At 38.7% G+C, this 27319-nt stretch overlaps 1 protein-coding gene across 2 annotated transcripts in view; it reads right to left on the bottom strand.

Moving 5' to 3' along the window:
• Tbc1d32 (TBC1 domain family member 32) overlaps window positions 1-27319 on the bottom strand; it is a 207107-nt gene that overhangs the window by 148295 nt on the left and 31493 nt on the right. For both annotated transcript variants that reach the window (XR_015739040.1, XM_048425064.3), the window contains exons 10-14: window positions 26872-26931; window positions 19966-20056; window positions 11540-11680; window positions 6678-6770; window positions 1714-1856 (exon numbers count right to left, since the gene is read on the bottom strand). Coding sequence is in view for 1 of the 2 variants with exons in the window: in XM_048425064.3 (XP_048281021.3) it covers window positions 1714-1856; window positions 6678-6770; window positions 11540-11680; window positions 19966-20056; window positions 26872-26931 (528 nt within the window). In the remaining variant the exon portion in view is untranslated. The remainder of the gene's footprint in view (window positions 1-1713; window positions 1857-6677; window positions 6771-11539; window positions 11681-19965; window positions 20057-26871; window positions 26932-27319) is intronic.

Consider the following 27319-nt stretch of genomic DNA (forward strand, 5'->3'; position numbering starts at 1 on the left):
GAAACCGCAGCTTCATGGAGATACACAGATTAATAGACTTGGGTTAATTTAAGATGTAAGAGCTAGCTAGGAATATTTCTGAGCCAATGTCCAAACAGTGTTGTAATTAATATTGTTTTTGTGTGATTATTCAGATCAGGGTGCCCAGAAAACGAAAGCACAGTCTCCCTTTACAAAAATATACTTAACTATCTTCTGGATTAGTAATATCCAGAACAGCACTGTCAGACCAGTGGCTCAATAGATTATGCTGGATATCTTAAATTAGGTACTAGATAGATATGTACCGTGTATCAGTAAACTAGTCTATACTCAAGAAGGACGATTCAAAGCCAGCAAGATGGTATAGAGGGTAAGAACATTTGCCATCAAGTCTGATGACCTAAGGTCAATCTCTAAGTCCCACATGATGGAAAAAGAAAAAAAGAATTGGACAAGTGATCACATGATCTCTACATGTACACCACAGCATGTGCATGCCTTCCCAAATAGATAAGTGCAATACCAAAAACTGCAAATAATAATTCAAATACAAGGACAACTGCAGAAGGACGCAGCACAAGAATACAATAAAAAGAAAAAACACCTTAGTCTGCACAGGAGGGATGTTTCCATGTGGGGCAGGATTCATTGAGGAAGGGGGACTTAAAAAACAAAGTAAGAATACATAAGCTTGTTTAGAAAATTTGGTTAACACAAAGTTTAAAACAGTGACATTTTACAGCAAGCAGCAGTCAACAACGTGTGACCCAGGAGGGAGGAGAGGTGATAAAAATGCTACAAAGCATGGAAACCTGACTGCTCTTAGGACTAGAGAGGGAGGAGGAGGTGGGGAGGGGGAGGGAAAAGGGAGACGGGGAGGAGGTGGAAATTTTTAATAAATGAATAAATAAATTTAAAAAAATAATAAAAAAGCAGGTAATAAACATGAACCTTCTTGTGCACTCTACAGTCACCGACAAGAAGTTTAAGTCAGAGAAGTGGACGACTGTATTGGACACACGGCCATCCTGGTGAGGACAGCAGTTTCACCAGGTGTTGGGTGTCAGATCACTTCCCTCGACCTTAGCTTACACTCTGGGGAAATTCTCTAGCACAAGGAGGCACACTGTGTGAACTGGAAGACAGCATGGAGGTTCAGCTCTGAGATCACACTGTGTGAACTGGGAAGACAGCATGGAGGTTCAGCTCTGAGATCACACTGTGTGAACTGGGAAGACAGCATGGAGGTTCAGCTCTGAGATCACACTGTGTGAACTGGGAAGACAGCATGGCTGATCAATTCAGGGGCTGCACATGCTTTTTTTCTTACACTAGTTCTTTCTACGTGGCAGAGTTGGCTCTTCAGGACAACAGTTGTATTTCCACAAGCAATAAAACTGTCATTAAAATGCATAAGACATTAACAAGATTTATTGCATTCACAAGACAAATGGCTTCTTAATAGAATAAATTTTTTCTAAGTTTTTCACACCAGCAGACCTAAGTTTGATAAAACACAAAAATAAAATGTAGTATGTGTATGTGCATTCCTGCCTCCTGTCATAACTAATGCATCAAATCCCTGCATAAACTATGATTTAACAATGATCCATACAGCAAAAAGATTCATGTAAGAACTATTGAAAAGAAAATATCTCAGTCATGTCAGAAATAAAGATCCATTGAATATTGGCCAGTGAAGAGGCTCCTCTCCTCTCTGGCGACACCCACCGCGGTTCCTTTCATCAGGTTATGAATGGGCTGGAGGAGCGTCTCTGTCACGGTGCTGTTGTACAAGCACTCCACGGCACATTCTTTCTGGTCGCAGAGGATCTGCAGGACGTCAGTCACCATACTTGCCGGAGAGTAGTTCTCTGAGAAACAGAAAGAAGGTCAGAGTCAGGACATGGCTCAGTGGGGTTTTTCACTGTGCACTATTTCGTGCTCCACCAAGTGTCCAAGGAATCACACAACTAAAGCCCTAACATGAGAATTAGAACCTGAAACTTCTTATCTCCATCAGCTTACTGTCTCTACAAGCTAATAAAAAAAAATGACAAAAAAATGGTATATTGTATACCATTTTTCAGTCAGACACCAAATGAAGCCTAGATACAGAAGATAAAGTTGAAAGACTCAAATTTTCCCTCCTAGAACACAAGTTCATTATGTTCACTTTGTTCACATTCTGGCTGAACTCAGGTGTATGAGCTGAGCAAAAGCTAAATGAAGCATTTAGATAAAACTCTGAGCAAAAGGAAGGAACACAAGAACTGACACTTCCAGAAGGCGACACACTGCTATTCCAAAAGGCAGGGAGAACTGGGGCGTTCCTAAGGCAATCCTTTAGAACAAGAGTTAGAAAGCCAAAGGTGTAAACACTTTTTGTTTGTTTGTTTTTTGTTTTTTGGATTGTTTTGTTTTGTTTTGTTTTGTTTTTCAAGACAAGGTTTCTTTGTAGTTTGGAGCCTGTCCTGGAACTAGTGAGTTGTAGACCAGGTTGGCCTCTGTAACATGAGAAGGCCGGGCCTGCTTGTTGTGTTTCTGTCCTGCCCTGCCCCCCAGCTGTTTAGTCCCAAAGAAAAATCACACTGAGATCTCTATAAGTTATAAAGCTAATTGGCCCTTTAGGTCAGGCTACTTATTAGCTAACTCTCACATCTTGATTAACCCATTTTTCTGATCTATGTTAGCCATGTGGCTCAGTACCTTTTTCAGCGGGGCAGCTCACATCCTGCTGCTTCAGTGACCTGGGCAGGAGTGGGGGAATCAGCTTCCTCCTTCCCAGAATTCTCCTGCTCTCCTTGCATCATTTCCACTTCCTGTCTGGGTTTCCCATCTACACCTCCTGCCTGGCCAATCAGCATTTATTTAAGACATGATTGACAGAATACAGACAATTCTCCCACAGGCCTCGAACTCACAAAGATCCTCCTGCCTCTGTCTCCCGAATGCTGGGATTAAAAGCATGCACCGCCACCACCCGGCTGTAAGCACTTTTGTAACATGGTTGGAATGGCCACTTAAATAAATGTGATGTTTTAGTTTTAGATAGCTAATCTACCCTCCTCAAGCGAATGTGATATGAGCGCCCTTTATCCAGGGAGTCTAAAATGCTTGATTGGGGAGCTTTACCTCAGCTAGCTAGCACCCCTTTATCCAAACAATCTGGAATGTTTGGTCAAAAGCATCACCTCAGTTCCCTAACACCCTTTATAGAAAAAGTCTGCATTGTGTGGCTAAGGGGCTTCACCCCAGCTCCTGTCATAAGCCCCCTCCCCTGGGAGTTGCCTTAGTCCAAACTCCACCTCTGAAAAAGCCCACCAAATGGTGACCCCTCCCCAGGAAGGGTCAAGAAAGCCTGCCAAACAGAAACCCCTCCCCAGGGAAGGTCTGATCACTCCCACAGGCTATTTAAACTGCCCCACAGAGAATGAACACATGGTCTCTGGGTTTTGCGTGGTCTCCCTTTCTCTCTCTTCCCCTCGCCATGTTTTCCTGGGGCCACCCAGGAGTAGGGCAATCTATTAAACATGGGTGTCTTTTAATTTGTTTTTTTGTTTAAAAAAAAAAGAGTACAAAACTACTAAGGTTTTTAAATTCAGGTTACAGTAGTCTTCAATCCATAAGCATGTTAACTTTGAATTCAAACCTAACCAAAAAAGAAAGATGTTAGTGATTTTTGAGTCAGTTCCAGATGAGAAACCCTGTCTCCGGTGACAAACACTATCAAAGAGCACTTGGCCACTCACACGATCAGGCAAACACCTACTGTACAACACACAGAGCACTGCAGCCTGAGGAGAAAAATAGAGACAGTCGACTAGACAGTAAGCCCAAATATTGATTATTTTTAATAAGTAAAGGTCATTTTCACTAAGAGAAATGCTCTAGAAAAATACAGCAGGAGTCTTAAACTAGTACACCATTTGTGTAAATGCTGTAAAGACAGAGAGGGTCTTGGAATCCCAGTTAAGAGCAATACAGAATAACCACACAGAAAATACCGACTAGCTGGTACTTCTATACTAATATGTAACCCACTCCACTTCTTCTCTTACTGATTCCAGTTCCTCTCAGAATATGTTCTAGCATTTCCAAGCTATTTCCCAATTTTAGAAGACTATGGTCTATATTTCTATTTCAGATATTGTCTTTCACTTTGGAGATTTTTATTGCTATACAAAAAATGCAGAAGTTTTAAATGGCAATAATATGAAACAATTTTATAAGCTGGTTAACAAATGTAAGAACAAATGGCAATTTACAATAAAACATAAAGGACTTTTTTTTCTTTACACTTAGCAAAAGAAAATCATGAAAACAACTAAAATTTAGATTTGAACCATATGATTTTGCCGTAAAGTATTTTATTTATTTTTGATTTGAAAGGAGCCCATAGTTGGGAGACTCTAAAGTTTAAAAGATTTTGGATTTTAAGAATGTTTTAAAGAGACTGAATTTTTAAAAATTTTTTAAACTTTCTTATTTATTCTATGTGTCTTTCACATCAGGTATCTCCTATGTATGGAGGAGCGGGCCTGCTTCCTGCCACCCGGCTAGATTACACCCAAAATAATTACACAGGAACTGTATTTATTTAAACACTGCCTGGCCCATTATTTCTAGCCTCTTACTAGCTAACTCTCACATCTTGACTAACCCATTTCTATTAAATCTGTGTTCACCATGAGTTTATGACCTACCGGCCATGTCCGTCTTGGGCAGGAGAAGCATGGCATCTGCCACAATTCCCTCTTCCCAGCATTCTGTTCTGCCTACTCCGCCCACCTAAGAGCTGCCCTATCAAAAGGCCAAGGCAGTCTCTTTATTCAACCAATGAAAGCAACACACAAAGACAGAAGGAACTCCTACACCACATCTCAATCTCATTCATTTCCTGTTCCTTCATATTCACCCTTTGCCCTTTCAACTTCCCCACCCCGAAACAAAAATAAAATAAAATTTAAGAGAAAAGAAAAAAATCTCATCATGGAAGTTATAATGTGTCATAGTGAGTCATGCAGTAAACTCTTTTATCCATAGATTTTATGTGCAAGTGTACATTGCAAGGAGTCAGTGGTCTGGTTCAAGGCCTCTGGTTTCTGCTACACTATTAATGCTAGGCCCTCACTGGAACTGCTCTTGGATATTCTATTCCTGCCATGTGTGGCGGAGATCTTACATCTTCAGGTCTGCAGGACAAGACCTTTCATGTGCCCCAGCAGCTCACAAATCAGGTGGATTTTGGCGTGGGCCAACTCATAACCCTGGATCTGGGCCTAGGAAGTTGTAGGGCTGATCAGCCTGCAAGCTCTCCTGTCTTCAACACCAGGGTGAGTTCTCCAGTACTGCCCTTGCTAGTTCATCCCTTGACTCTATGAGCAAGGGGCAGGGCCACTTCTGCTTTCACTTTCTCAGGATTGGCTTTCACACACACATACACACACACACACACACACACACACATATGTATGGCTAGCTCTACAGTGTTGCCCAGGCAAGGTGGAGAGGCCACTCCCCCAAGTACTGCAGCTGGTGAGGAAAGAGACTGAATTTTGATATGCTTGAATTTTTAAAAACTCTGGGACTTTTAAATTTTGGGATATTGAGATGTTCCTACTAGTGTGAGATCTTAGGGATGTATGAGAAAGAAAAGGTTGTGCCTTAAAAGTGATATGTTTGTGTGTCAAGTAGACAAGGGGTCGGTTGTGCAGGCTGGCTTTATATCAAGTTGACACAAGGTAGAGTTAATTGAGAAGAGGGCATCTCAATTGGAAAAATGCCTCAAAAAGATCAGGCTATCGGCAGGACTGTGAAGCATTTTCTAACTTGCCTAATGTGGAAAGACCCACGCCTTTGTGGGTGGGGCCACCACTGAGCAGGTGGTTCTGGGTTCTGTAAGAAAGCAGGCTGAACAAGCCAATAAGGAGCACCCTTCCATGGCCTCCTGCTTCCTGGTTTCTGCCCTGACTCCCTGTGATGATGAACAATGATATGGAAATGTAAGCCAAATAAACCCTTCCCTCCACAAGTTGCTTTGATCGTGGTATTTCATCACAGAAATAGCAACCATAACTAAGACAAACCAAAAACAAACAAGCCGAACAAAATACTCTAGAAAGAGCAAAGGGCAGAAAATAATCAAATGGAAACACATCAATCAATCAAATTTCTCTTGATAAGACTTGAGAATCTTGACATTAAGAAAACATTAAAATTCTCAGCCAAACTGACTCTAAAGTAAAACATTAACAGATTAGAGATGTCTTTAAACATCTATGAACAAAATTGAATTTCATGGCTTACTTAGGAACCAATGTTATGTCTTACAAGTAACGCAGAGTTTTAATGAAACCTATTTACCTTTTTTTTTTTTTCAAGATCTCCTGAGTAAATTTGGAGCATAGGGGTTACAGGAGAGGATAAAAGAGGAGAGGGGAGGAAGAGAGGGGAACAGAGAAAAACGTATAACTCAGTAAAAAGAATTAAATAAATAAATAACTTATTTACCAAAATAGATAAGTATCTCAAAGCACTCAGATGTTTATTACTAAATAACTCAGAGCATCAAGACAAGAGAATGCTCAAATGTTTAATTTCTTTTCCTCCATTTAAAAGAGATGCACCATGAGTTGAGTTTCCAGTACCACAGTTAATCAATCAACCAATCAATTTAGGAAGGGGGCATTTACCTGAATATGCAACTGATGTCATCTTTGGACAACTTGGTGAATAATAGATGAGTTGAGTAAACAAAACCAGCAGATTTTTGAGAGATACTGAATCTTTACAAAAGAAAAAAAGAAGTAATTTGTAACATTCTTACAAGCTAAAAAACCATTTATCTACATTCTACTCACTTGTAAGATTGCATCACAGTTTCTGTGTAAGCCCATTAAGAAGAGAGCTGTGTGACCCAAGACCCACTACTCCAGAACAGAACGCCATTAGAAGGCAGATCCCACGCCAACTGTCTTGATATGCTAAGGCATAGTTCCACCATCTGTTTGAAGCTGATCATTTAAATCCACAACAGATGCACAAGTCTTAGCATGGCTATTTGAGTTAAATCAATTATCACAAGTAAAATTCAGCTTACTATGTTGGATCGGCTAGCTTTTTTAGCATAGTAGAACAAGGTCAGCATTTTTTTTCCATGAAAGACTACAGTAACTTAAGCCTTCTGTCCAAATCATCACAAGCACTCGGGTTGGCTACGGGAGCATGAGGTAGCCATATACAATCAGCAATTAAGTATTGAGTGAGAACCGTGAGGACTGGCCACTCATGTTTTACACATGTCACAAAACAGTCTCTTTCTTAAGAGTTAAAAGACATTCCTAGCTCACAAGAACACAAAGCAGATGGCAGGCCAGGTTTGGCCCGCAGGCTACAGTTTACCAAGACTTGCTGTAGAAGCTTTCATTAAAACATTCTGGGAAGAAAAAACACTATGTAATTTAAAGTTGATTGCAGTTCTCTGTTATTCTCAAATTCAATTTTGAAATGAGCTGTGATTCTAGATAGAGCAAAATACAGTCGTTATAAAGAATATAAAATGCTAAATTTATTATAGATGAGAGGCATGTAAAGTTAAGATGAATACCTGCAAAAATATCAAGGATATTCACTGGTCTTTCTAGTTATGCAACATCCAGCAATATCATATAAAATAGTACCTCTGTCACTGAAGAGCCTATGATGTCCCCACACTGTCTTAAACTATACGACACAGCCTTGAACATTGTAAGAGAAGTACATAATGCCCTGTCAGTTCTCAAGGAGTTCAAATAGATTAGGGCAAATAAAACAGCTAGACAAGAGGGTCCACAACAAATAGACTCTGTAACAGCATCAATAAACTACAGTTCGTACGACCAGATTTTGTAAGGCTGACAAGCTAAGAATGGATTTTCTGTTATTAAACAGTGTCAGGGGTCCTGAAAACCACGTTCTGATTTGATTGAGTTGGAAGACCCACAGGCCTCATACAATCATGTTCACATGACACATTATAATAAAACTATGCAAAGCAAAATCAAAAAGAAAGGTTACTGAAGGCAAAACCCAGAGCTAATCAGGTACCAGTTACTGAGGGCCTCTCCCAGGGGATCCATGCAGAATGCATTCAGTTCCTCTAGAAACGCCCACTAGAGATGCAGTAACCAAGTTCTTCTTGTGGGGTTGTGAGCAAGACACACCCTCTGTCCAGTACATGTCTAAATTTTAAACTCCCAAAAACAAACCTGGTGTTTGACATAAATGGCAATGTTGTACAGTTTAGGCACAGGGGGTAGCAGGCACACAGGTTAAGTACCCTCATCAGTGCTATAATAGCAGGAGTTCAACTCCCCATATGCCAACCAAGAGTCAAGCTTGCAAACAAGCCACTCTAAGGAAAGCAGTCTCAGGACTGCTACGTTAACATTCTATATTATCCAACAAGGCCATATTAACTGTCAGTTTCCAGAAACTGTGCTGAACTCTGCTCTATAATGCATTCTTAGTACAGATAAAATATCTGTGGAAAATAAAAGATGATAAGTGATCTCAAATTTGTTAAATTAAATGAGACAGAGTAAAAACAGTATAGTAATACATGATATGATGCTCTCCCCGGCATCATCCTATGTGCTGGCTGTTTTGTGTCACCTTGTCACAAGCTAGAAAAAAACTTCAGAGGACAGAACCTTGGCTGAGAAAATGTCTTCCTAAGATAAGGCTGAAGGCAAGCCTGAAAGGCATTTTCTTAGTTAGAGTGGAAATAAGAGGGACAAGCTCATTCTGTGTGCTGTCATCCCTGGGCTGGTGATCCTGGGGTCCTTAAGAGCGCAGGTTGAGCAAGCTATGAGGGCAAGTCAGTAAGCAATGATCCTCATGCCCTCTGCATCAGCTGCTGTCTCCAGGTTGCAGTCCTGAGTTCCTGCCACGGCTTCAACAGTGATGGATTTAGAAGCTTAAAGGTGAAGTAAACCCTTTCCTCCCCAGGTGGCTTTTGGTCATGGTGTTTCTCACAGCAGCAGAAAACTGAACTAAGACAGAAATCCCCAAGTTGTCATATTAATATCCCAGTACAAAACTTAAATATAACTTTAAAGGTTCCACAGTGTTTAAAAATTCAAAAACATTAGAAGTTTAGTGTCTTTAAGATATGCAAAATCATAAAATATTCAGTCTCTGTAAAATATCTGATGTCCCTCTACAAGGTCCAAAATATCTGTAAAATTCTTAAGCCTCTCAAAAATTCAAGTCTCTCAACTGTGGGCTTCTATAAAAGACAAAATAAGTTTCACATTTTCTTACTTCAAGAAGGGAGACTCAGGTCAGTCATAATCAAATATAAACACGACAAGCATTTGGTGGTGTAAAAAGTTTAATGTCTGATGTATGGGACCCAGTCACAATCCTCTGACTCCAAAGGGCTCCATTTGGTGAGCTCTGCCATGCACATCACAAACAGCTTGTCCTGGAGGCTGAGTGTTTCTCGTCCACCACCACCTTGGAGGTAGTTCCAAGGTACTAGTCTCTAAAATACCAGAGTCTCTCCTGCAGCTGGGCTACATCTTCATCAATAGCTTCTCCAAGGCTGTCTTTCGGGCCTCTGGCCCTGCCACATGGTGTTACCCCCTCAACTTCTCTCCGTGTCATCGCCAACTGGGGCTCCTTCTATAATTAATGCTGCACCTTCACCAACGGACTTCCATTACACTCTCACATGCCACACCTTGGCTGCTCTCTGGGACCCCATCACGCTTGAAAAACCAGTAACACCCAGTGGATTCTTTCTCATTACCAAGTTCCGCTACCAGCACAAGGGACAGCTTTGGGCACCTCGAGAGCACAGCTTCTGTGTGCTGACCCCGAGGAAGCACATCCCTAGAAGATTCGGCCTCACAGATTCTCTTCTCTTCTAATCACAGCTGATTCTTCAGTCCTAGCTGGCCAGCAGAGTAAAGGTTTCTTTTCAGTGATTCTTAATTCAAACTACCACTTAAACTGTCCCGGTAGAATTGTTAAGGGACTCTGAAAAGTTACAAGCCAGGCCTCTACTACCTGTGATGCTCTCAACATCCTAAATGCCCACAGAGCTTTGAGTACTCAATGGCTTTGCAAGCCCAAAGTTCCAAAGTCGGTCTACAATCGTCCTCCAAACAATATGGTCAGGCCTGTCACAACAACACCCCATGACCTAGTACAAATTTCTGGCTTAGTTCCATTTTCTGTTGCTAAGACAAAAAAAAAAATCACACTCAAAAGCAACTTGGAGAGGAAAGAGTTTACTTCACCTAAAGCTCCTAAGTCTATCACTGAAAAAAATCATGGTAGAAACTCCGAGCAGCAACCTGGAGACAGGAGCTAATGCAGAGGCCATGGAGGAGGCCTGCTTACTGGTTTGCCCTTGAGGCTCACTCAGTCCGCTTTCTTATAGAAGCCAGGACCAGCAGCCCAGGAGGGATCCCACCCTTCCCTGAAAGGTCACAGACAATTCTTAGGCTAACCAGAATTTTTAAACGGTCTTCTAGTTTCATATTCAGAATTGAATCACCAAGTACGTCTAGTCTAGAGTTGTAGAAAAATGAAATAAGAGAATAATTAAATACATATAGAGTAATAAGCATATACTGAAACTGAAAAGAATAAAGAGAGAAAGAAAAAAATCTCAACAGTAGTTCATATGACTAAAAGGTATGTAGCTAAGAGCCTATGCTAGTTGAGTTTCCTTTGTAGACTTAATACAAGCTGGAATAACCTGAGAGCCTCTATCAAACTGTCTATAGGCAAGCCTATAGGGCATTTTATTGTCTGATGATTGATGGGAGAGGGCACAGTCCACTGTGGGTAGCACCAGCCCTTGGCAAGTATTCCTGGGGAGTATAAGAAAGCAGGCTGAGCAAGCCAAGGGATGCAAAGCCAGGAAGTGGCACTCCTCCAAGGCCTCTGCTTAGGTTTCAGTACTGTGTTCTCCAAGTCTCTGTACTGAATTCCTTCTCTGATTTTCCTTCATGGAGGACTATAAGTTATAAGATGAAATAAAGTCTGTCCTCCTCAAGTTGTTTTTGATCACAATATTTAATCACAGGAATAAAGAGCAAACTAATGATGCCTAGCAGATACTGTGGTATTCTCATAGATTTAAAAGCTTAATCAGGAAATGGCACTACTTAAGAAGCATTAGGAGGTGTGACCTTGTAGGAATGGGTGAGGCCATGTTGGAGGAAGTATGTCACCAGGGCTGGGCTTTGAGTTTTTAAAAGCCTGATCCAAGCCGAGTGTCTCTCTCTTCCTATCGCCTGTCTATCTGGATGCTTCTCCAGCATGATGTCTGCCTGCATGCCACCATGTTCCCAGCCATGATGACAATGAACTAAACCTCTGGAACTATAGCAAGCCCCAATTAAATGCTTTCTTGTATAAGAGTTGCTATGGTCACGGTGTCTCTTCTCAGCAATAGAACAGTGACTACGACAATACTAAGCCAAATTTATAAATATGAACCTGTATACTATAAATCGTATCATACCTTTACCTACTCACTCATTCTAATAGCACTTACCTTTTCTATTCTTCAACTTTATGGGAAAGAGTTTTCTGCCTTGTGTATATATCAACAATCTTCCTAAAAGGCACAGTGAGTAAATGAAATAAATATACTGCAGCTCTTGTCCTGAGTAGAAGAAACTTTTCTGCTTGTCTCCTTAAAATAGAAGTAGAAAAGATCATTTACTTTAATAATAATATATTTCACAATACTTGTCTTCAACCCCTCCTGACAATCAAACATGTTATCATCTATGCTGGAGAAACTGCTGATATAAACTTTTAATATTTATTTTCCTCAATATTTCCAATAATCATGTACAGTAGATCAGAGGGGCAGTAGTCATTATAAAATTGGTAACCACTGTTGCCAGTGTTCAATCTAAAAATGCCATCATGCTGCCAAATTTACTCATCACCAAAGACAGACTTCAAAAGAAAGCGACAAAAAAGTTATTTAATTTTTACCACTGTGCTGGTTTTAACTGTCAACTTAATGCAACCTATAAATCCCTAGGCAGAGAGTCTTAATGAGAAATATCTAGATCAGGTTGGTTTGTGGGCATGTCCTGGGGAAATCATTTGGATTGTTAATTTATACACAAAGACCCTGGCCACAGTTAGTGGTAAAATTCTCTAGGCAGCAGTCCAGAACAGTCGGAGAGCAAACAAGCATGGATCTGCTTTTATTCTGTGTGTAATAAATGTGAATATGAGCTACCTTAGATCAAATGAGCATAGATCTGTTTTATTCTCTCTGTTATTAACTGTGGATGTGATGTTTTAAGTTCCTGCCTTGACGTCCCCCATAATAATGAACTGTAACCTGGACTTGTCAGCCAAATAAACTTTCCTCCCATCTGCTGCTGTTGGTCATGGCTTCAGAAATAAAACAGGAGCAACCACATAAAAAGACAACACAGATAAAGTTTATGGAAATGTCCCAATATTGAATAAACACTAAAAATACACTGGGCATAGTTCTGGTCCCAAACATTTTGATGAAGGGATATTCAGTTTGTACTACATACAGTAGGTCATACTGATTACAATAATGCTTGCAGCTAAAATTAGAATCTCTAAATAGAAATCATACATTATATATTCCCCATTCATTTATCCATCACCCATATGTTCAAGGTATATTGAGCATCAATTTTATAATATCCTAATCTATTCACTGGTATTTAGAATTATTCAGAAGGGCAAGGGAGATAGTTCAGTTAATGAACTGCTTACCTTGAAAGAACAAGGGATTGAATTTCATTCCCAGAATACATTAAGAACAAACAACAATAAACAGCATAGCAGCACATGCTTATAATCTCAGCTCAGAGAAAGCAAAGACAGTATGCTCCTGAGACTCCCTGGCCTTACAGATTAGCCTATTCAGCAAGTTTCAGGGCAGCTTAAGGTCCTATTACAAGAAAGGAAGGTAGTCCCCAAGGAATGACATCTGAAGTTGAACTCAGTTTTCCACATGCACATGTGCCCTCACACATATACACCTACACCCACAACTCACATAAGCATGCATACATATACAGACATATATACACTATATATACACATATACAGACACACACAACTCACATAAACATGCATACATGTATAGACATATATACACTATACATATACAAACAGACACACACATAAAACAAGTCACATAAACGTGCATGCATGTATAGACATATATACACTATACATATACAAACAGACACACACATAAAACAAGTCACATAAACGTGCATGCATGTATAGACATATATACACTATACATATACAAACAGACACACACATAAAACAAGTCACATAAACGTGCATACATGTACACACATATATACACTATACATCCACATATACAAGCAGACACATCCACACACACCCCTGGAAAACTACAGTAAGTAACATGAAACTTGTTTTTCCATTCAGTGTTTGGTAACAGTATGGTATAATCAGAGCGCTGAAGGACAAGTGGGAGAGGATAAATTACTAGACCATGGAGGAATAAGGCACAGAGGGAATTTGAACTCTATGGTAGAGGCCATGGGGAAGATATTGGAGGGATTTTAGGAAGACAATGCAATCGAACCTGAATTGTCAAGAATGAACCATGATAGTGGTACAGAAAGTTGATGAAACAAGGTCAAAGTCTGAAGTAAGAAACTCCATTTCAAAATTATGAACCAGGGGCTAGAGAAATGAATCAGGAGTGAAGAGCAAATACTGTTCTCACAGAGGACCCAAGTTCAGTTCCCAGCACTCAGGTCAGAAGACTCACAACTGCCTGTACCCCAGGTCCACAGGATCAGATGCCCTCTCCTGGCCTCCACAGGCAACTGCACTCACAGGCACACACCCCCATAAAAATACATGAGTGCAATGCACAGTTAAAATTAAAAATAACTTTTTAAAGAATATATAAATAAATGTGTTAGCAAAGTAAAGAGGAAACAGACAAAAATACATGTTTCAGAAGATTAAATCAATATGATTTAGCAAGAATTACACAATAACATCAAAAGAATGATAAAAGTAGGGAAAACTCAAGTTCATAGCTTTGTGATGAATTTCTTCTTATACTTTTAAGTAATTCTAATAAAGAAAACGATAGGGATAGAGAGAATAAAGAGCAATTTGGGTCTTTGGCGTTAAAGCCCCGCAAGTGCTGATTTAACATTCCAGCAGCAACGTTAAGTAACATAAAAGTGTGAAATTCAGGAACATTATGTGCACTTGAAGATTTCAGTTGCCATTTACATTACATAAAATTAAATAATACATAAAGCCATGAAACTCAATGGACTCTCTCAAAAGGACAAGTGGGGTGAGGGGGATGCGGGGATGTAAACAAGCAAAGTTTCTGGGAATGAATAAAGAATAGAGAAGCACGTCTCAAGTGAATGAGAACAGCCTGTCAGCTGAGGAGGAAGAATCCACGCAAGAGTGATAGTGTTAGGAAAAGGGAGAAGACCCGCAGATTTAGTCTGTGAGATGGGCGGAGAGGGGCAGGTAAGCATGAACTCGGGAATGCGGAGGCCACATGGTACTAAAGGAGGAAGCCGCATTTCTGCCATAAAAAAGCACATCAGATGAAGAGCTGGAGCCTGAAAGAAAACAAAAACTTCTAGTAGAGTCCTCCCAGATGGGAAGGCCAGCAGAGAGGTCATCCACACACGCAGCACAAACAGGCTGTTTGATTTTGTTTAATGAATAACACGCATGCATGAGTGCGATGCAGGGAAGGTACCAAAAGGAAGTCCACATGGTGGCCCTGGGGTGTAGTTCAGTGGGAGACAAGTTGTCTAGCATGGCAATGCCCTGGGTTTGGGTCTAAGCACCAGCAGAGAGTTAAGAGGCCACAGTAGAGCAACTGATGACTATTTTTTAGAGTACACACAGACACTGCAACAGGTTCAAGAGGGCAATCTAAAATACCACACTGTCCTGGTTAGGTTTTCAGCAACTGGACACAAAATAGAGAAAGACCTGGGGAGAGAGTACTGAGACTGAGAAGATGTCTCCTGTAACAAGCCTGTGGAGCATCTTCCTGATTTGTGTGGGAGGCCCTAGTTTACTGAGAGGGGTGTATTACAAAGCAGGCTGAGCAAACCACAAGTAGCAAGCCAGGGAGAGCATTCTTCCAAGGCCTCTGCTTCAGCTTCTGTTTCCAGGTTCCTGCAGTGAGTTTCTGCCCTGACTTCCTTTGCTGATGAACCTGCTGCGATGTGGAAGTGTAAACTGAAATACAGCCTTTCCTCCCCAAGTTGCTAATAGCTATGGTGTTTTATCACAGCAATTGAAATCCAACTAAAACGCCTCTGTATTATAGGCTGGAGAAATATTAGAGGCTACAGAGTCTTACCCTCAAGCAAACATTCATATTATTCAAATACAAAGCATAAGGTTTCTCTTTCGTGACACTAGTCCCTAGAGTCCCTAGTGTCAAAAATTACCACTCCATTGCCTGTAGCTGCTATGCCAATCTTCTCCACAAGCATGAAGCTTCTCTCCTTAGCACACTGCATATTCTTCACATCTTTCTATTCTATCTTCTGATCTCTCACTCTAACTGGTAGCCAAAAACAGTAATAGCCATGTACAACCTGAACACTAAGCTGAGATTTTGTTTGTTTAAAAATTTTTATTGAGATTATGACATAATTGCATATTTCCCCCTTCCCTTCCCTCCTTCCAAGCCCTCCCACTTACTGCCCTCACCTTGTTCTCTTCCAAGTCTATGGCCTTTGTTGTTACCTGTGTGTTTATATAAATAAACACATACATATTCATTTATTTCAAAATACCTAAATACAACCGACTCAGTCTGTATAATGTTACTTGAGTGTTTGTTTCAGGGCTGACCATTTGCTATTGGTGTGCTCTTCCCTGAGGAAGACGATTTCTTCAGCTCACAAAATTCCTTCTCCCAAACATATTAGCAAATCTACTGGTGCCAGGCTTATTCAGGTCCTGGACAAGCAGTCATATTGGTGAGACTTCATGGGCATAGCTTCCGATATTCCTAGAAGTCACAATCTCATAATAAATTCCCTGCTGCTCTGGTTCTGTCATGCCATTTTTAAATATCCTCCACCAATAAATTGGTCTATTACCTTTAATTCAATCTCACTGAAATTTTCTACTCAGGCAGAGCATAGCCCAATTCTTTCCAGATGTTACATGAATGGCCTTTAACCAGGAACCTGATCCCTCCCTTGCCCTGTGAAACCCTGTAGGTATAAACCACATTGTCTGCATCTCTCCCGAAATTTCAGACCCAGGAGCCCCCACTAGCATAGTGTGCTAAGCACTTTCTGCTGCCTTATGTTGCTTCTCCAGAGTGCCAACATCTTACATATTCCTCCCACAAACCATGTTCAAAGGGACTAAGAGCCGCATGGCCAGTTTACCACAGTGATGAAGCCCTTTCTAATACTTCCTCTTGATCACTGTGTCAAAATGCCTGACAAAAGCAATTTAATTGCAAGAAAATCTGTGTTGCTCTCAGTTTGGGAGATATAGCTCATCACGGCATTTATAAGACAAGTCCTATCTGAGATTGGCAAACCTATGGTCAAACTAATCAAAAGACTGACAAAAAACAAATTAATAAAATCAATATTTAAAAAGAAAATAGTTATTCAACAGATATAAAAAATTCATATCATTATAAAACACATAAAATCTAAAATAAACAAATGAATTTCAAGAAAGACATGATATGTCAAAATTAAGCTAAAATGAAATAAGCTATTTTTAAGATGTATTTTTATATGTATGGGTGTTTTGCCTGCATATTGGCCTGATGAATTCCTGGTACTCTTGGATGCCATAAGAGGCATCAGATTCCCTAAAACTGGAATTACAAATGGTTGGGAACCACTATGTGGGGACTGGGAATTGAACCAAGGTCCTCTGAAGATCATCCAGTGCTCTTAATTTGACTCTGTCACCTGTCTAGCTTCAAAATAAACAATTTAAAGAGATCTAGAGCAAGCAATGAGTTTGATGCAGAGAAGAACAAAATCTCCCAGCAAAAACAAGTCCTGGCCATACGAATTCACTGTTGGATCTACCAGACCTTTACAGAAGAGCTGACTCCTGTGCTTTTCTAACTATTCCATAACACAGAAAAAGGAGGACATCTATCAAACCCTTTGAACAATGTCAGTATTACTCTGCAACCCAGGTCTAATTAAGACACAACAATAAAAAAAAGAATTATGAACCAATCTTTCTGAAGAACATTATATGTGGGCATTCTCAATAAAATGCTTACAAACTGAATTCAAAACCACAAAGAGATAATTCATCATGATGAAGCTGACTCTACTCCATAGACACAGAGATGGTTCAACATATACAAAACAATAACAATAATATAGTACATAAACAAACTTCAGAAAAATCACAAAATTATCTCAATAGATATATCTGAGGCTTCTGAAATTCTACCATCCTTTCATGATAAAAGTCCTGAAGAGATTAGGAATGGAAGAAACATGCCTCAATATACCAAAAAACATCAATCATGCTAAATGGAAAAAATAAAAAAGTACTTCCACTAAGATCAGAAACAAGACAAGGTGCCTGTCCACTTTTGGTAACTATATAATAGAGTACTTGAAGTACTGTCTGTCTACGTTTACCAACTATTATACAATAGAATAGTAGCTAGAACAGTAAGACAAGAGGAAAAAAAGATACAAATAGAAGTCAACGTATCCTTATTTACAAAAATTACTGAACACATAAAGGACCCTAAAGACATCATAAGAAAACTGATAAACACTTTCAACAATATGACAGGACACAAAATTAACAAAAAAAAAAAAGAAATCCACGTTTAAAAAAAAAAAGCAGTAGCCTTCCCATTTGGAAAAAAAAAAAGCATGCTGAGAAAAAAATCAGGAAAACAATTCCATTCATGATGCCTCAAAACAAAATCCTCATTATAAATTGAACCAAGGAAGTGATTGACCTTGACAAATAAAACTTTAAATACTGAAGATGTAAGTATAAAATGAAAATGGCAATATTACCAAAAGCAATCTGCAGGTTCAATCCAATTTTCATCAAAATTCTGGTGTTATTTGTCACAGAAATAGTTAATCTCAAAATTAACATGGAAGTACTACAGACCCTAGGGAGTCAAAGTGATCCTTATCAAAAAGGCTAAGTCTAGAGTAACCTGATTTCTAAAGTCACAGTAACATAACCTTATAGTACCAATGCAATCCAAATAAATACAATAACCTCATTTTTTGTAAAGGGGACAAAAAGACACACTTACTAAATAGCACAGAGACAATTGATAATCTTCGTATGTGAGTATGAAACTACACATTTATCTTTCAACCTGAACAAATAATCTCAAAGTGTATCCAAGAACTCAAAATAGTACCTGACATGCTAAAACTGCTAGATCAAAAATTGGGGAAGACACTTCAAGATAAACTTCTCAATAGAACTTTGCTGCTCAGAAAATAAAGCCAGCAATCAACAAATGGGACCTCATATCAAAATGTCCGTACAACAAAGTGAGCAGTGAACTGAATGCTGGCAGCCTACACAACATGGGAAATCTGTGCTGGCTACACATCAGACAGAAAATTAGTATCTAGAGTATCACAAGTAACTCCAAAAACAAAACTACAGGAAATCAAACACCCCAAACAGAAAATGAGCCAATTGAGTTATCAAAGATGAAAGAGAACTGATCAATGAATGTATGAAAATCTCAGCCTCATTGGCCATCAGAGAAAAAAAACTGACGTTGACGTACACCAAGGTTCCATCTCATCCCAGTCAGAATGGCAGTCATAAGGAAGATAAGTAATGAGTGGGCTGGAGAGACCACTCAGTAGTTAAGAGCACTTACTACTCTTCCAGCAGACCTGAGCTCAATTCCCAGCACCCAAACGATAGCCCACAACCATCTGTAACTCTAATTCTAGGAAATTCAGTGCCCTTTTCTGGCCTCCACTGATACCAGGCATGCATGTAGTACACAGACATACATTACATACAAGTAAACACCCATACATACAAAATTAATAAAAGGATAACAAGGAAATTTAAAAAAAAAACTCAGAATAGGATGTGAAAAAAAAGAAACCCTAAAATTGTTGCTGGAAAGGTATACCAGCCCAGGTACTATGGAAATCAATATGAAGGAATTTCAGAAAATGCAAAACAAGCGCACCATATGATCCAGATATGCCATTCCTGGGTGTTGGCACAAAGAACTCTAAGCCAGTGTATCACAGACTTGTTTACACATCAGTGATATCAAGACATCATTCACAATAGCAAAGTTATAGAACCAGCCAAGGTGTTCAACAACAAGGGAATGGAGATATATACATGTATATGTCAGTGAGTGAGTGTGCGTGTTTGTGTGTGTGCGCGCGCGCGTGCACACGCGTTGAATAGTGTTTTCAGACACAAGGAAAAAGGAAATCATGTCATTTTCAGGAAGATGACTGAACAAGAGATAATCAATCATGTTAAGAAATTAAGCTAGTCTCAGGCAAAAGCATTTTCTCTCATTTTAGTTCCATGTCATACACATAAAATTATACATACATATATATATATATATATACAGGTTACAAATAAATCATGTACTGTATATTCATAATTTATTACACACATATATGCATATATACATATATGTATACAATATTAAATCAGAGGTCAGACTGTCTAGGACAATAAAAGACACTGGGGATGAGATGTAAAAAAGGGGAAGGTAGAGAGACACGGTAGGGGTGAACTGTACTCAGCACACTATACATGCATGTTAGAAGTAATACAGTACCATGTACAATGAATACAGTACACTTTTTAAAATAAGCTATTTAAGAAATGTGAGCCATGACTAAGTTGTTATAATGAAGTCAGCCATCTTAGTATATGTAATAAAACAATACTTACCACAATGCTGTGAATGTCCTAAGCTGTCACCAGTTCTCATTGTCTCACACAGTTCCAGGTACTGAACACACTGCTGAACTGCCGTAGCTATCTGATCAAAAAATAATAATAACAGTTTACTGGTCTCAGAAATACATAGCCACTGTGTCACAAAATTAAAAATTAATCAAGGCTATTAAAAAGGCTAATTATGTATATGTATGAAATACTATATAAGATCCTATCACTGAAAATGATGACCTTAAAACTTAATCTAAGAACATACAAATTGAGAAAACTACTCCATTAACTGCTAACTTACCGTTAAAATTTAAACTACAGGTACCGGATAGATGGATCAGTGGTTATAACAACACCTGTTCTTACAGAGAACTTACAGAAGTTCAACTCCAGCACCCACATGGTGGACCACAGCTATCTGTAACTCCAGTTCCAGACAATCTAAAAACCTTTGGACTCTGCAGGCAGCAAGTTCACACATTGTGTACTGACACACATGCAAGTAAGCATAATCAATTTTTTTTAAATAAAGTACAGTTATGGAAACAGACTATCCTTATGTTTGATGTGCGGATGCCTGACAGACCCGGTCTCTTCTCACCTCCCTAACTTGGGGCCTTTTCTTCTCACCCACCAACAAATACCAAATGGATCTAACATTTGTCACCACCTCAATTATCAGAATTGCAGAAAACTAGCTTTAAAAATTCAAATTTCAGAGAAGAAAGGCATAAAAATGTTGTGCAGCCCGGCTGTCCCCAAAGATCTCAATTATCATATCTCCACTCTGCACGGCAGAAATATCCAATCCCCTTCATCACAGACACATTTCTTTTTAAATTTTATTTACCTATATTAATTACAAATATGTGCCTGTGTGAGTTTCTGTGTACCATATGCATGCAGGAGCCCTGAGAGGTTAGAAGGTAACGATCCCCTAAAATGGAGTTGTTTGCGGCTGTGAGAGGCCGTGTGGGTGTGGGTAAGCAATCTTGAATCCTTTGCAAGAGCAACAAATGCCCTAAACCATTGAGCCATCTCTCCTGCCCACAGGCATACTGCTTATAGATGACTCTTAATTCTAAATGCTGAACAAAACAGATGCCCTGGTGAGATAAGGACTGGTGAGAGTTAACTTAGGTGATATAACATTGTTGGCGATCTGTCTCAAGGGAGGGTGCGGGAAGCTAGAATATAATAAAGAAATAAGAACTGAAAATGCAAAGGTACCTCGCATAAAGAACAGAATAGCAGTAACAACTGGTATAAGATCCTAGAGCAAACCAACACTTCTCTTCCAAAGAGCAGGCCATGTTCATGCAGAGGTCACTTTTCTGTTATTGCTGCTTTGTTTGGTCAGTATTCCTAAAAATGGTGAAAAGGGCTTTCCATATAACTAAAGGGTTTCTACAAATACAGCTGTTCATATTGCACATCTGTTTTCCATCTACTGAGATCCCAGACCAAACCAAGTAAAATAATCTGGGCACAGTCTCTAAGGGGCTCCTCCATAGACAATATTTCACTAAACTTATCAATCATCAATCCTGGAAGACATAAGCTGGCCTGTGGGAACCCAATGGGGAGAAGACAAGCAGAAACTTACCCTTTCGTTAGGCATCTGGATAGATCTTTTCTTTTTTATTTTGTTCCCTTTCATTTTAATACATGACAGCCTGAAACATACCTGCTAGATTCTGGGATTCCTTCCAGAAAACCACAAAATCCACAAGTTGGTTGAAGAATCTTTCTCTGCTTCCATCTTGCCTAAACCACACTTCAGAGGTCCAGATCTATGCCTGGTGAGGTCTGCATTTCAAACGCAATAGACCCAAACCTACCACATCTAAGCATAGTCATCTTTACCAGGAATTATTGTTCTTCTACTGTGTCAGTTACCTCAGCTAAAGGCAGTAACCATTCTATTATCCGAGGCTTCACCTGCTGCCCATTTAAAAGCCACCATCTCTAATCACTGCCTCCTAAATATGGAACTCCTGAATCATCTTTTCATCCAAATTATCTGCTGTAGTCTTAACTCATACTTCCATCAACCTTTTATTATCTTACTATTCTGTCTCTTAACTGTGACTGTTTTAAAAAGATTCATTTATTTACATCTAACTATAACTATCCTTTGATGGTAAAGGGTAACAATCACAGACGGGGAGAAAAAAAAAACAATTACAAGACAGAAAAAAAATCAAAGCAGAAATCAGACAGGGTGAATGCAGACACCAAAGAAACAAGTGGGGATTTTTCTAGTTTTCAAACAGACATACAGCATTTGTTCTCAAACCCCCAACTGCATTTCAGACATGTGATATTATGCAATTAAACATACAGCCAGACTATTCGTTTCATTGTTACTGTTCAGACAAGGTAGGTAGAGTTAAATACAGAAGGGCAGAGAAGGCCAAGATAGAATTTAACCTAGCTTGAAGGTTATTTTTGTTTATAGCTATAGGTGTAGGGAATCAAACTCTGGTCCTCTGCAAGAGCAGCAAAAGCTCTTAAACACTGCACCATCTCTCCAGCCTCTTACATTAACCTTTGTTAGCTTTTACCTTTAGTTAGCTATATAGGAAAACACGAGGCTTCAGGTAGAACCTTAAGAAAGTTTGATTCATTACATAAGTAAAATAAAGTATTTGACCAAGTTAGTACAATGTTAAGATGATTTAAAATAAAGCAATTTTACCTGGTAGCTAAAAACTGGTAGATGGAGTTAGCTTTGAATAAGAGACAGACTCTAATCTCTAAGAAGCACATTAAATACTTCTGGGGCCTCTGTGATATCAAGGGTGAGTTTCTATCTGGGTATAAATACTGAGGAATAATCTCAGGGCTTTTCTCTCTGACTTTGTTATAATAGGATAAGTTCATGTATTTATGGCACAAATCTCCTTTTCAATAGGAATTACAGAGAAACAATACATAAAAGAATCTATTTCAGAGAAAATCAATAAAATAGACAAAACCTTTATCCAAACTAACAAAAAGCAGAGAGAGAATATCCAAATTAACAAAATCAGAAATGAAAAGGGGGACATAACAACAGAACACAGATGAAATCCAGAGAACCATTAGGTCATATTTCGAAAACCTGTACTCCACAAAATTGGAAAACTTAAAGGAAATGGACAACTTTCAGGATAATATCATAAATCAAGAACAGATAAGCAAATTAAATAGGCCAATAACTACTAAAGAAACAGAAGCAGTTATCAAAAGTCTCCCAACCAAAAAAAAAGCCCAGGACCAGCTGGTTTCAGCTCAGAATTCTACAAGGTTTTCAAAGAAGAACTAATACCAACACTCCTCAAATTGTTCCACACAATAGAAACAGAAGGAGCATTGCTAAACTCGTTTTATGAAGTTACAATTACCCTGATACCCAAATCACATAAGGACATTACTAAGAAAGAGAATTACAGACCAATCTCACTCATGAACTATTGTAAGAAGAGAGGGCCTGACCTCCTAAACCAATGAACATTGATGCAAAAATACTCAATAAAATACTGGCAAATTGATTCCAACAACACATAAAAGTCATTCACCATGATTAACTCAGCTTGAAAATCTGTCAATGTAATCCACCATATAAATAAACTGGAAAAAAAACTACATGATCATCTCATTAGATGCTGAAAAAGCGTTAAACAAAATACAACACCCTTTCATAATAAAGGTCTTGGAGAGAGCAGGGATTCAAGGAACATACCTAAACATAATAAAGGCAATATACAGCAAGCCAACAGCCAACATCAAACTGAATGAAGAGAAACTCCCAGCGATCCCAAGAACAAGACAACATTGTCCATTCTCTCTAAATCTATTCAATATAGATTCTTGAGGGAAGTAGAAAAAGACAAGATCTCCTGAGTAAATTGGGAGCACGGGGACCTTGGGAGGGTTGAAGGGAAAGGGAGAGGCAAAGAGGGGAGCAGAGAAAAATGTAGAGCTCAATAAAAATCAACAAACAAACAAAAAACCCAATATAGTTCTTGAGGTCCTAGCTAGAGCAATAGGATAACAAAAGGAGATCAAGAGGATACAAATAGGAAAAGAAAAAGTCAAACTCTCACTATTTGTTGATATGATAATTTACACAAGTGATCCTAAATTATACCAACGAACTTTTACAACTGATAAACACTTTCAGTAATGTAGCAGGATACAAGAATAACAAAAAACTCAGTAGCCCTCCTGTACACAGATGATAAGTGGACTGAGAAAGAAATAGGAAAAACATCACCCTTCAAAATGGGCAAAAATAGCATAAAATTTCTCAGAGTAACTCTAACCGAACAAGTAGAAGACCTGTATGACAAGAACTTTATATCTTTGAAGAAAGAAATTGAAGGAGACACCAGAAAATGTAAAATCTCCCATGCTCTTGAATAGGTAGAATTAGCACAGTAAAAATTGTAATCTTATCAAAAGCTTATCTACAGATTCAATGCAATGTCTATCAAAATCCCAGCAAAATTCTTCATAGACCTTGAAAGAATGGTACTCAAATTCATATAAAAAAGCAAAAAACCCTGGATATCCAAAACAATCTTGTACAATGAAGGAATTCCTGGAGGCATCACAATCACTGACTTCAAACTGTACTACAGAGCTACAGTACTGAAAACAGCCTGACATTGGCATAAGAACAGACAGGAGGACCAATGGAACCGAATAAAAGACCCAGATATCAATCCACACATCTTCGAACACCTGATTTTTGATAAAGAAGCAAAAAATGTAAAATGAAAAAAAGAAAGCATATTTAACAAATGGTGCTGACATAACCAGATATCAACATGTAGAAGAATGAAAATATATCCATATCTATCACCATGCACAAAACTCAAGACCAAATGGATCAAAGATCTCAATATAAAGCCAACCACATTGAACTTCAATGAAGAGAAAGTGGGAAGTACACTTGAACACATTGGCACAAGAGACAACTTCCTAAACATAACCCCAGCAGCACAGACACTGAGAGAAACAATTAATAAATTGAACCTCTTGAAACTGAGAAGCTTCTGTAAAGCAAAGAACATGGTCAACAAGATAAAATGACAGTCTACAGAGTGGAAAAAGATCTTCACCAACCCCACATCAGACAGAGGACTGATCTCCAAAATACACAAAGAACTCAAGAAATTGGTCATCAAAAGAACAAATAATCCAATAAGAAGAAATGGAGTACAGACCTAAACAGAGAACTCTCAACAGAGGAATCTAAAATGGCTGAAAGACACCTAAGGAAATGTTCAACATCCTTAATCATCAGAGAAATGCAAATCAAAACAACTCTGAGATTTCATTTTACACCTGTAAGAATGGCCAAGATCAAAAACACTGACGACAACTTATGTTAGAGAGGATGTGGGCTAAATGCCTGCATTGGTGGTGGGAGTGCAAATTGGTACATCCCCTTTGGATATCATTATGGAAATTTCTCAGAAAATTAGGAAACCTTCCTCAAGACCCAGTAATACCACTTTTGGGTATATACCCAAAGGATGCTCAATTGTACCACAAGGATATGTGCTCAACTATGTTTATAGTAGCATTGTTTGTCATAGCCAGGACCTGGAAACAACCTAAATGCCCAAAGACCAAAGAATGGATAAGGAAAATGTGGTACATTTACACAATGGAGTACTGAACAGTAGAAAAAAATGACATCTTGAGATTTGCAGGCAAATGGATGGATCTAGAAAATATCATATTGAGTGAGGTAACCCAGAGCCAGAAAGACAAATATCATATGTACTTACTCATAAGTGACTTTTAGACATAAAGCAAAGAAAACCAGTCTACAATTCACAATCCCAGAGAACCTACAACAAAGAGGACCCTAAGGGAGACATCCATGATCTAATCTACATGGGAAGTAGAAAAAGACAAGATATCCTAGGTAAACTGGGAGCATGGGGCCGTGGGAGAGCATTGAAGGGGAAGGGAGATGAAGGGAGGAGAGTAGAGAAAAATGTATAGCTCAATAAAAATATATAAAGTATTGATAACAGCAAAAAACAGTCTATTTCAATTGTCCTACACCTTTTCCAGGACCACTGGCCTCTACAAAAAAAATCCCCTGCCATTAGTCCATGCTCCTCTCCCCTTCTCCAGGACCACTAAATCCCCTGCCATTAGTCCATGCTCCTCTCCCCTTCTCCAGCTATACCCTCTAGACTGTCAAACACAAAAGCAAGTTTTCCCATGGTCACTTTTTGCTCCATTGCTCAAATCCAAAAATTCACAATTTCAGGAATCCTCCATTCAAATAACTTATAGATTGAAAGTTCTGCCTCAATACATAAACCATATTTATTATTGTCTTAAATGTGTTTTAAAATTACATGTTCTCATGTTTGTCAATTATTATCTATTTTATTTATTTCATTTCAATTCCTTTCAGAATCCTTAGACATTATTACATAATAGCAATGGCCATGGCTATTTGTGGTAAGACATTAATAGTATCTAACTGTATTTAGTAAAATTCAGGTCAGTTTTTTGCAGACACAAAAGCATTTCTCACTGAGTCTTTTTCAGGCCACTTGCACATAGCATATCCGTATATTTTATAGAAGCAATTGCCTTATTAATAGCTGACCTGAGTCAAATTTCAAGTTAATACCTAAAAATATGTCTTCTTTCAAGCTAGTCTATCACTTAAGGCAGCCCAATTTGCCATATACTTGCCTGTTTCCTAAATGTTTCCCTTATTGTACTTTAAGACTCAACTTTTATCTCTTTACATTTCATAGAACAGGAGTTTACAGTCACATTAAAAGGCGTTGCCTCATTACCCAATACGAATCATTGTCAGTCAACTTTGCATATATAACTTTTTGTGATATTATTTCTCAGCAAAAAACCAGATGTGCTTACCAGAGATTTGTATTTCTTTTCAAGTAGTCTTAGTACCACAGTTCTGCTGTAATACGCATGCTAAAATTAAAGAGGAAAGCATTTAATGTTAAAGGTATACCATTTGAAATCCATTTCCTCCATCGTTTACAATATCATAAACCACACCATAACTAAGATTTAAATATTATAATCAATGTCAAGCAGAGTTTACCTCTGTGCGATGAACTGCAAGCATAGGAATCACAAGAATGCAAATTGCATAAAAGTAGTGTAGACCATTTAGTGACAGATTAGAGATGAGGGCAACAATTAATTACCTACATCCAATTTCTATGCTAGTTTGTTTAAAAAAAATCCTCCAAAGTAGTATGCCCAGCTAGCAGTGTATGAATCAAGGTGGGATAATATATAAATGAGAGGGAATAAGACCACTAATTGCATACTGACTACACACACAGAAATTTGC

This window comes from Myodes glareolus, chromosome 1 (assembly GCF_982192425.1).
Source record: "Myodes glareolus chromosome 1, mMyoGla1.1, whole genome shotgun sequence".
NCBI classification, from domain to species: domain Eukaryota; kingdom Metazoa; phylum Chordata; class Mammalia; order Rodentia; family Cricetidae; genus Myodes; species Myodes glareolus.